The following is an 11,325-nucleotide window of genomic DNA, read 5'->3' on the forward strand; positions in this document are numbered from 1 at the left end:
GAACTTTTTGGAAAAAAATTATGGTACATCCAGACTCTGGGACACTATGCAGCCTTAAGAACAGAGGATTAAATTTATACATACAGATCCGGATATCTATCCACGATCTCTTGATAATAAAGACAAGTTCCAGCACTGCTTTTTGTTCGGCTTTCAGCCACTGGGGAGAAAGCCTGAGATCCGGCTACAGAGCACCCCCACTAGAACAATAACAACCTCCGAAAGGAGTTTAATCCTTTTTACTGTAAAATGACACATAAACAGAAAACCACGCTAAACAAATGCATGATTTGATGACTTATTATTAAGGCGAACACTTTAAGACCACCACCCACATTAAGAAACAGCCACTCCAATAGACGGATGCATGGGCCCAAACACGTGTTATATACACACAACAGAGTATTATTTGACTTAAAAGAGAAAGGAAATTCTGAGACGTGCAACAACACAGATGAACCTCAAAGACATCATGCTAAGTGAAAGAAGCCACGAAGAGACACTGTATGCTTCCACCTGTGTGAGAGCCCTGCAGCAGTCACATTCACAGACACAGAAAGTAAGTGGTGGAGGCTGTGGGGATGAAGAGTTGTTTAAGGGGTACAGAGGGTGGGGCCGTCATGATGAAAACAGCTCTGAAGATGGGCTGCACAGTAATGTGGATGTTCTTAACACAGATGAACTGCACCCTTACGGTGGTGAAGATGGCCAAGTTTGTGTCACATAGAGTTCTCCATGATTAAGAAAGAAAAGAGGAGTCGCCCCAGAGTTCCTCCATGTGCCCTGTCCCAATCACAAGCCCCTCCCTCCCGTGAAAAGTAACCACTATCTTGACTTTCCTCAAGTTCCTCTATAATTTCATCACCCAAGTAGTCTACCAAGACTATGTCTTGGTATTGACCATTCCAGGTTGCCTCAAAGTATATTCTTTCAATACGTAGGCTTGAATCTTTTATTTTGTGACCATCTTCTTAAATTATAGTTTAACTATCTGTTCAGTTTCCTGGTATTCTCCTCTTTCGGGGATTCATATTATCTGTAATGTTGGGTCTTCTTTGCCTATCATTAATATTTATCGCTATTTTTCAAGGTCTTCTTATCTCTTCATTTATTTTGATATTAAACTTTTTCCTCCCTTAAGGCATTTTCTGTTATGTTTATCTATTCTTGTGCTCAACTTTCATTTCCAAAATAAGTTTTATTTCCAGTGTTTTCCTAACTCTGCCACCTCATTTCTGAGATGTATATATGTCAGATTTATGTTGTTCATGAACTCACAGTGTGACCTTAACTTCTTCTCTAATTTTGAAATAGAAAGTTACAGTTTTCATCTGTTTTGTGGTATGTCTCTCTGGCAAGGTTTCATTATCTACAGGATTCTCTCCTTACTCTTTTTTTTCTTGTAACAACTGAAAAACTTGACATCAGTAATTTTCGGTAGCTTTCCAAACTTCATATAGCTTTTCCTTTACTTTCATGTCGTCTTCAACAACAGGCAGCTGCTTTTTGAGATTCCACACACACACAAACACAAATTTATTTAAACCTCCCTTTTCCTTAACTGTAACTTTCCCCATCCTGATCACCTTCGGTCTACTCCCAAGCTGAATTCCTCTTTGGTACAGACACTTGTTCTGGAAGTAAGCCCTGGTTGACTGGTTTCAAGAGCTCTTAAGGGTTAGTTCACAGATCTCTTCTACCCATCCATTATCTGAGTGGTCAAAACTCCTTTCAATTTCAGTTGCTATTCTCACGTTGACCTGCTGAACTTTCCGGTGAATTCCCATTGGAAATTTTGAGGTTCTTCTATCCCCTAGTCTGTCAAACGCCCCAGTACGTACTTCTGCTTTCTTTTAGACTGAAGCTGATGCTCTGCAGGGCTTGTTGACACCAGCGGCATATCCCCTAGCTACTGGTATTTGAGATTTGATAGGGATAACTTAACACCCAGTTTTATTGTAAATACTGCTCACGGGTTTCAGGGTTTGCTATCTAGCTGGATATTTTTATGTGGTGATTCAGGGAGAATAAACAACTACGCTGCTGCCACTGCCATCTTCCCAGAATCACTCAAGTGATTTCTTTTACTGGACTCCTGGGTCTGGCTTTTTTCTTTCTTTCATATTATTAGACAGGAAACTAAAATACCAGGTGGTCTGGTTCAGTTCCAACACCTGGCAACTCCAATGCTTCCCCAAAGACCAAAGACTCCAGGGGACCTGGCTTCACATCTAAGCTGAGGACGTACTGGCTCTGGCAGGAGCAGCCAATTTTTAACACTGAGCTCTCAGACCACTCGCTGCCCTTCCCTTCAGTCTTCCCAGCTTGGGGCAGGCGGAGCAACACTCTAGGGCTGAGACTAGAAAACTGGGCCGTGGTCTTGCTGAGGGGTCCTGCTGGTCAATGCTGTTCTAGGCATGGCCTGTGCCCAGTCGCTCAGCTGTGTTCAACTCTTTGCAGCCCTGCGGCCCCATGCATCCACCGGTCTCCTCTTGTCTGTGGTATTTTCCAGGCAAGAATACTGGAGTGGTTGCCACTTCCTCCTCCAGGAGATCCTTTCAACCCAGGGATCGAACCTGAGTCTCCTGAGTCTCTTGCATTGACAGGCGGATTCTTTACCACTAGCACCACCTGTGAAGCCCCACGTACAGCCTAATTCTCTGCTATTCGATGTGGCGAAGAACTGCAAAGGGATTTTTTGCTGTTGTTTGGCTATGCTGCACGGCTTGCCTAATGTCAGTTCCCCAACTGGGAGACTGAACCTGGGCCACAGCAGTGACAGCCCAGAAGCCTAACCACTAGGCCCCAGGCAACTCCCAAGCAAAGGGATTTTTAAACCTCATGGTTACTTCACCCTTTTCACGAAGCAAGGGAAAAAAAAGTCAAAACTGTAACAAGCAAATAAAAGTAAATAGATTACAGAAGCTACGCCATCAGCCAGCAAGGTCCATGACGTCTTCTAGAGGAGACGGAGGCACCACAGCTTGAGGCCTGAGAGGACAGACTAGCACTGCGCTGCCCAATACAGTGGTCACTGGCCACACGTGGCTACTGAGCATCTGAAGTGTCACCAGCACTCCAACCTCAGAAGACACATTGAGCTTGGAGGATTTAATGTGAAAAAATAATGTAAAGTACCTCAATAATTTCATGTTGCTTACAGATTGAAGTGACATTTTTAGATATACTAAGTTAAAGGAGTTGCCTGGTGCCTAGTGGTTAGGCTTCTGGGCCGTCACTGCTGTGGTCCAGGTTCAGTCTCCCAGTTGGGGAACTGACATTAGGAAAACAACAGAATGGGAAAGACTAGAGATCTCTTCAAGAAAATGAGAGATACCAAGGGAACATTTCATGCAAAGATGGGCTCGATAAAGGACAGAAATGGTCTGGACCTAACAGAAGCAGAAGATATTAAGAAGAGGTGGCAAGAATACACGGAAGAACTGTACAAAAAAGATCTTCACGACCCAGATAATCATGATGATGTGATCACTCATCTAGAGCCAGAGATCTTGGAATGTGAAGTCAAGGGGGCCTTAGAAAGCATCGCTATGAACAAAGCTAGTGGAGGTGATGGAATTCCAGTGGAGCTATTTCAAATCCTGAAAGATGATGCTGTGAAAGTACTGCACTCAATATGCCAGCAAGTTTGGAAAACTCAGCAGTGGCCACAAGACTGGAAAAGGTCAGTTTTCATTCCAATCCCAAAGAAAGGCAATGCAAAAGAATGCTCCAACTACCACACAATTGTACTCATCTCACATGCTAGTAAAGTAATGCTCAAAATTCTCCAAGCCAGACTTCAGCAATACGTGAACCGTGAACTCCCTGATGTTCAAGCTGGTTTTAGAAAAGGCAGAGGAACCAGAGATCAAATTGCCAACATCTCCTGGATCATGGAAAAAGCTAGAGAGTTCCGGAAAAACATCTATTTCTGCTTTATTGACTATGCCAAAGCCTTTGACTGTGTGGATCACAATCAACTGTGGAAAATTCTGAAAGAGATGGGAATACCAGACCATCTGACCTGCCTCTTGAGAAATCTGTATGCAGGTCAGGAAGCAACAGTTAGAAGTGGACATGGAACAACGGGCTGGTTCCAAATAGGAAAAGGAGTATGTCAAGGCTGTATATTGTCACCCTGCTTATTTAACTTATATGCAGAGTACATCATGAGAAACGCTGGACTGGAAGAAACACAAGCTGGAATCAAGATTGCCGGGAGAAATATCAATCACCTCAGATATGCAGATGACACCACCCTTATGGCAGAAAGTGAAGAGGAGCTAAAAAGCCTCTTGATGAAAGTGAAAGAGGAGAGTGAAAAAGTTGGCCTAAAGCTCCACATTCAGAAAACGAAGATCATGGCATCTGGTCCCATCACTTCATGGGAAATAGATGGGGAAACAGTGGAAACAGTGTCAGACTTTATTTTTGGGGGCTCCAAAATCACTGCAAATGGTGACTGCAGCCATGAAATTAAAAGACGCTTATTCCTTGGAAGAAAAGTTATGACCAACCTAGATAGTATACTCAAAAGCAGAGACATTACTTTGCCAATAAAGGTCCACCTAGTCAAGGCTATGGTTTTTCCAGTGGTCATGCGTGGATGTGAGAGTTGGACTGTGAAGAAGGCTGAGTGCCAAAGAATTGATGCATTTCAACTGTGGTGTTAGAAAAGACTCTTGAGAGTCCCTTGGACTGCAAGGAGATCCAACCAGTCCATTCTGAAGGAGATCAACCCTGGGATTTCTTTGGAAGGAATGATGCTAAAGCTGAAGCTCCAGTACTTTGGCCACCTCATGCGAAGAGTTGATTCACTGGAAAAGACTCTGATGCTGGGGGGGATTGGGGTCAGGAGGAGAAGGGGACAACCGAGGATGAGATGGCTGGATGGCATCACGGACTCGATGGACGTGAGTCTGAGTGAACTCTGGGAGTTGGTGATGGACAGGGAGGCCTGGCATGCTGCGATTCATGGGGCTACAAAGAGTCTAACACAACTGAGCTACTGAGCGCACACCCCGGATGCCAGAAGTCCTGATTTTAAAGCCCAGACGGACAGTGCCACTTACTGTTCATGTGAAGGGGTGACTTTCCTCTCTGCGTATTCACCTGCTCACCAATATACAGGGAATAATAAATAGACCTAATTTGCAAGCCTTTTGTGAAAAGTAAGTTAGATTAATGCATGTAAACATTTAGTACAAGACCTAGACAAAGGAAGTGTTCCAAAGTGGAAGCTGCCCTTGTTATCATCACCTAGCATCAGGTGAAAAACCAGAAGATGAAGGTTTCAGACCTGGCTCTGCCCACATCTGGTTCTTTGATACAGGTTTAAAAAAAAAAAAAATCTCTTAGATCCTCTATTTCTTTCTTAGAAAGTCAGGAGCTAATAATCTGCCTTACTGAGTTGTTCTAAGGACTGAATTCATCTCATCAACATGTATTTACTGAGCACCTACTATGAGCGAGGCACCGTTCTGGGCAATGGGGAGAGAGCAGTGAAGAAGTCGGGTAAAGTCCCTGTCCTTCGGGAGGCGGCATTCTAGCGGAGAAGGGCCATGTCAAACACTATTACAGAATGTAATGTCTGGAGAGATGTGAAGGTGACAGCAGGGTCAGGGCAGAGCTGCAGAGATGCCACCTTAGTGGGTAAAATGCCTCTTCCAGGACTGACATCTTAAGAGAGATGGTGAGACATGTGGGAAAGTGCCATTAGGACAGAAGGAAGCAGCAGCACCGGGCCCTGGGGCAGGGGGATGTCGGGTAAGCCTGGGGAAGAAAGAGGCAGCCGGTGTGCAGCTGGATAGCAAGGAGGGGCACGAGAGGAGGCTCGGCCAGACCCTGGGGCACTGGGGGCCTTGAGAGGAAGGCGAGGTCTCCTCGTACAAGGGGACCTCTAGAGAGTTTCACACAGGTTTTAAAAGGATCCCTCAGACACACTGAGAGAGGTGACCCATGTGTGGGGCTCAGCGTGGGCCTTACCTTGTTGCAACAAGGTAAACATAGGAGCAAGTGATGGCAGAGCAAAGAGATGAGGCCCACTCGGCTCCACAGGCCCCCAGACGGCACAACACCTGTTAGAGCAAGGGGCCCTGGGATAAGCGGGCATGGTCAGAAACACTGGTGGTTCCCCAGAGAACTGCAGCCCAAGTCAGCACTTTGCAATCGGGTCACCCCAGAGCCAGTGTCCTCCGTCGACCCTCACAGTGCAAAAGGCAGACAGCAGGTCACAGCTCAACAAGGAGCCTGGTCTGCTCCTCCAACACGAAGCCCCACGGCCACACCCACAGCAACACACTGGCTAGTGGGAAAGCGGTTCTGAAACGTGTGTAATTACAAAATCCATTCAAATGATATTGCCTATCATTGTAGAGAACAGTCATTGTGAAAATACAGAAAGTACAAATAGAAATTAAATTCCAATCCTCTAGACTTACAACCAGAAACCATAGATATTCAGATACTTGTGACTATGTAAACATCAAATATTTTCTTATGCAAATATAAATATTTATGTGTGGTGCATGCTTTTTTAAAAACAGTACTATTCTCTAAATTGTGCAGTAACCTGCTCCTTTCACTTTTGTTGTTCAGTCACTCAGTCATGTCCGACTCTTTGCGACCCCATGGACTGCAGCACGTCAGGCTTCCTCATCCTTCACTATCCCCCAGAATTTTCTCAAACTCATGTCCATTGAGGTGGTGATGCCATCCAACCATCTCATCCCCTGTAGTCCCCTTCTCCTCCTGCCTTCAATCTTGCCCAGCAACAGGATCTTTTCCAATGAGTCAGCTCTTCGCATCAGGTGGCCAAAGCATGGGAGCTTCAGCTTCAGCATCAGTCCTTCCCACGAATATTCAGGGTTGATTTCCTTTAGGAAAGATTTGACTGGCTAGCCAGGGTTTGACTGGCTCCTTTCACTTACTATTCATATGTATTGTATAAGCCTTCCAAGGTGGTTAAATTTTGACAGACAGTGTTGTTGTTTTTTTTACTCTTTCAAAGCCATTTATTATTTTGCTTTTATATAATTGTATAAAATATGTATCATACATTTCTTCCTTATTTCTTTTTCTAATTTTGATCTTCACACCAAGGCAACAAGTATTCAAATTAATTCTCTATACAGATAGATATAGATAGATAGGTATAGATAGATAGGTGTATATAGATAGGAATATATATGTAGGTTTTTCTACAGATAGAAAAACAAAGGTTTTTCTGCTCAAACAATTTTTCCAAATCAGGTATTAAAATATATCTTCTGAAAATATTTATAGGTTTTTTCCATTTTCAAAAATTTGTACTGAAATAGTTTACAATGCTGTGCTAGTTTCAGATGTCCAACGAAATGACTCAGTTACACACACACACACACACACACACACATTCATTTTTTACACTCTCTTCCATTACAGGTTAATCTGAGATACTGAGCATAGTTCTCTGTGTGTCCTTTCTTATGTCTAGTGTATGCTCAGTTGTGTCCAACTCTTTGCGACCCCGTGGACTGCAGCCCGCCAGGCTCCTCTGTCTCTGGAATTTTCCTTAATTTCTCCCTCCCCCCCAGATAGCATCCTTTTTTAATGCTCCATGGGGTTCATAAAGTATTCATAAAGAATACTTTATTCAGCAATCCCCTATTGGTGAATATATGGGTTGTTTCCAATATGAGCGAACAACTGTGAGCGGCAATCACCACCCCCACCCGCCACCCCCCAAGCTTCCTGTGGTGGTGCCCAGCCCCCCACATCTGTTCGGACACTTACAGCAAACTCCTCGGGAGTCACTTTCAGGACATCGAAGACAACGGCGTCGTAGCTCTTGCTGGCATAGTCGCAGCTCTGGCCCTCCAGAGAGTCTGAGCTGCTGCTGCCCTGCGGAGGACAGGGAAAGACGGGGCCACCTGAGCAGTCTGGCTGACCCCACCATCACTGATGCCCAAACCTCAGAAGTGAGACTGGCAGGACCGTACAGTGATAAGAGCTTCTGTTGTTTAGTGCTTTACTCTGTTCCAGGCACTGTGTTAAGCACTTCATGGGCATAATCTAACTTAATTCTCATGACAACTCTCTGATGATGCACTATTATTAGTCCCCTTCTACAGATAAGGAAGTAGAGGGCATGCCACTTGCCCAATATATCTCAGACAGGAAACAGAAGAGCCAGAATGCAAGCCCAGTTGTGTGTCTCCCTCAGTCTCTATACCCCAGCTGCTTCTGGCTGCCTGCGGGGTGACGGCTGAAAAGATACAGCCCACCCTTCACACCTTAGGAGGCCTGAGGAATCATCTGTTTTGTTACGTGTTTTTAAACATCACCTGGTTTCACCTTTTTTTTTTTTCCTACTTGAAGTTCATTGCAGGAAATTATACAAAATGTCAAATTGGCTCTCAAGGCTTGTTTCACATAGGGGCCACTTGGAATTCAAAGCCTGTTAGCTGATGAGGTGAGAGGTAACTGGCTGGCTTTGGAGATGGCGTGAAAGCTATATTTAGTAGAGCCCCTTGTTAAGAAGAACACTGAGGCCGGCATGTAAAGGAATGGTCTTCCGTTAAAGAGCAAGTTAAACTCCCCAGATGTGGCCAGTTTCATGAAACCCAACACTGCAGGGATCCCAGAACGTTGAACGTACCTTCCGTTCAATTTTACTTAATTTCATCAAATTCTACTTTGGGGAACCAGTCGAGCTTACCACCCCAAAATTATGCCCTGTTCATAAACGGTTTTATTCGTCTCAACCCGTGAAGAGGGATTTTGTGGTTTCCATTAACCTCAACATCTTGGACTGAGATTTAGAGAATATGCTTTTATTAATTCCCCTTTATTTCACTCTTTCCAAAATGGCTGTATCTGGAAAAACTTTGCAACCTTACTGGAAACTAGAGGGTTTTTAGGCCAGGGAGGGAAACCAATAGTCAACAACTGAAAATGTGAGGTTAAAAGGAGGAGCTGAAACTTAAACCTGTAGACTTCAATAGTCCTGTGTCATTTAAAGGCTTACAAACGAGTCTACTATACCAAAATCTCTGAGATGATCTTAAGATGCTCTGAGCTCTGAAATCAGACAGGCCTGCTTAGAATGCCAGCTCCAAGCAAGCTGCCGTCTGACCTCTTCAGTTCGCTGTGCCTCAGCGACCATCCATAAAAGGGTACCTACTCCCCAGGGCTTTGGCACTTGTATAAAATGCAGCTTACAAAGCAGCTGGCAGGATCCCCTCCCTAGGTGACAGTGTTTCAAGGGACCTGGGAGTGGAGGGTGAGGGGATGGCTATTGGGATGGGACATTCTCCCCTGAGAAGAATGTGTCCTGAACTTCTGAAAAGTAATCAAGACTAATTCTGAATGCTTCTGGAACTGGCTGTCTATTCGATCGCTCAGTCTCATGAACTCCGAGCTGGCGGCTACCGATAAATCTCTTTGCACGCCCACGATCCCCTCCCACGGAGCAGCCTGGAGCAGCTGGTGCAGCTGACTTTCTTCCAGGGAATGTCGTGTCATCATGGTTGGGACCAGCGGCTCCAGAGTCACAGGGGCCTGGCTGTCAATCCCCGCCAGCTGTGTGATCTGAAGTCAGTTCATTCACCACTCCTTGCCTCAGTTTCCTCACCTACTGACTGGGGGTGAAACAACAGCCCGTGCCTGCTGGGGTTATTGTGAGGATTAAACGAGATCGTGCCTGTGGAATGCACCAAAAAAGTGCCCGGGATATAGTAAGCACTAAATCGTGGGTGTGTATCTGCATAAATATGTCACTCTGTCACCAAAATGTATTGAGGACTTCAATAAGATATGTCTTCATTCATAGGTTCATTTGACACACATTATTGAGCACTCACCACTTTCTGGATACACATGTACGTGCATATTCGTATAGATACATATATACGTACACATATACAGCATATATATGTGTGGTTGCACTTATATGTGTATGGATTCATATGTATAAACAGAGACTAGAAAAGAAAGAAGTTTTACTCTAGACGGAATGTAAACTGTAAATGGAAATAGAGGTCTGATTCCTCCAGTTACCAAACAGAGTCCATTCCTGGAATTTCAGGTTTTATAACTTTCCTGTAACACCCCACTGCACCTGCCCCAAACACACACACTCACACAAGGGGCCTTATTAATCACAAGCTGCCCCAGGTTCATTCAGTGGTGCTGGTGGCGGTGGTGGTGGTGGTGATGCAATAACTTTATTGGCACCATCTGGGAATTTTAACAGGGACCCATGAGTCTGCTTTCAGAACCACAGATCAAACTAAGGAATTTTTTTAAAGGGTGATAAGCAATGGATTAACCCCTGTGATTTCTAGCTGATTGCACAGGCTCATTTCGAAAGCCCAACTCGACTGGGAGGGCCTAATGAGCGCAGAACTCAGAGCTCCCCTCTTGCCCATCTGTCACAGGAGCCTGGTGTTACACATCTGACATGGCAGACTCCCTGAGCCTCAGATGACACCCAGCCCTCTGCCCGCCTCCGGTCCATTATGGAACTTGAAAACCAAACTCCCAAACCCCCATGGCAGGGGCTGGAGCCCAGGCCACTCTCGACCACCAGCCCTTACGGCCGTTTCCTCCTGAGCAAGGTAAACAGGAGCGCAGGGCCAGCTGGAAACCCTTCTGTCTGACTTCATCCCGGAATGTGCAACTTACTTATAATCAGCCGCAGCTTGGCTGGGGAAGGTCTGATCCCTTCTTGCCACCAAAATGGAATGTGGCACTTGCTACGACTGGACGGGGCAGGTATTTATTTGCTTTTCTTTGAAGAGAACGACTTCAGAAAACACCCTGCTCCTCAGGGCTGACTGCCTCCCAAATCTCACGTCTGGCGTGGCCTCGGGAAGGCTAAGAAAGGTGGCATTCACGGAGCCCTGCAGCCCCCGGGCCTCGACTCAGGGCTCTGGGTCAGATGCAAGGGCCCCTCCCCACAGCTCCCTCCCCGCCGACCCCGTCCTCCCAGCGCTGTACCTGTGGAGTGGCGGAGGTGACCAACACGCTAGCCATCAGACCATTCCTCTTGTACATAGTCTCCGGGCCACAGGGAGCTTCAGGGCAGCCTCTGTCGGTGACATAACCTGTCTGGAGAAGTCCTGCAAGGCAAAGGCGCTCATAAAAACCAGCCTTCAAATCCAACTTAATCCCACCCTGGGAGAGAGCTGTGCTGGACTCGAGCAGGTGACCCCAGAGGATACCCTCAAAGAAAGATTACAAGCTGTGGCCTTTGGGCTAAATACGGCCCACAAATGTGGTCTGTTAGGCTTGTGCAGGTTTTAGGAATTTTTTTCAAATTAATCACCAATATTTAAAATT

General features: G+C 45.5%; 1 protein-coding gene across 6 annotated transcripts in view; it reads right to left on the bottom strand.

Annotated features, from left to right (window-relative positions):
• Nucleotides 1–11,061, bottom strand: part of RALGPS1 (Ral GEF with PH domain and SH3 binding motif 1) — a 264,443-nt gene extending 253,382 nt beyond the window's left edge. For all 6 annotated transcript variants that reach the window (XM_068964492.1, XM_068964484.1, XM_068964475.1 and 3 more), the window contains exons 1-2: nt 10,984–11,061; nt 7,777–7,884 (exon numbers count right to left, since the gene is read on the bottom strand). In XM_068964492.1, coding sequence (XP_068820593.1) covers nt 7,777–7,884; nt 10,984–11,040 — 165 coding nt within the window. In that variant the 5' untranslated portion in view covers nt 11,041–11,061. The remainder of the gene's footprint in view (nt 1–7,776; nt 7,885–10,983) is intronic.
• Between the last annotated feature and the right edge of the window lie 264 nt (nt 11,062–11,325).

Source organism: Capricornis sumatraensis, chromosome 1, assembly GCF_032405125.1.
Source record: "Capricornis sumatraensis isolate serow.1 chromosome 1, serow.2, whole genome shotgun sequence".
NCBI lineage: Eukaryota > Metazoa > Chordata > Mammalia > Artiodactyla > Bovidae > Capricornis > Capricornis sumatraensis.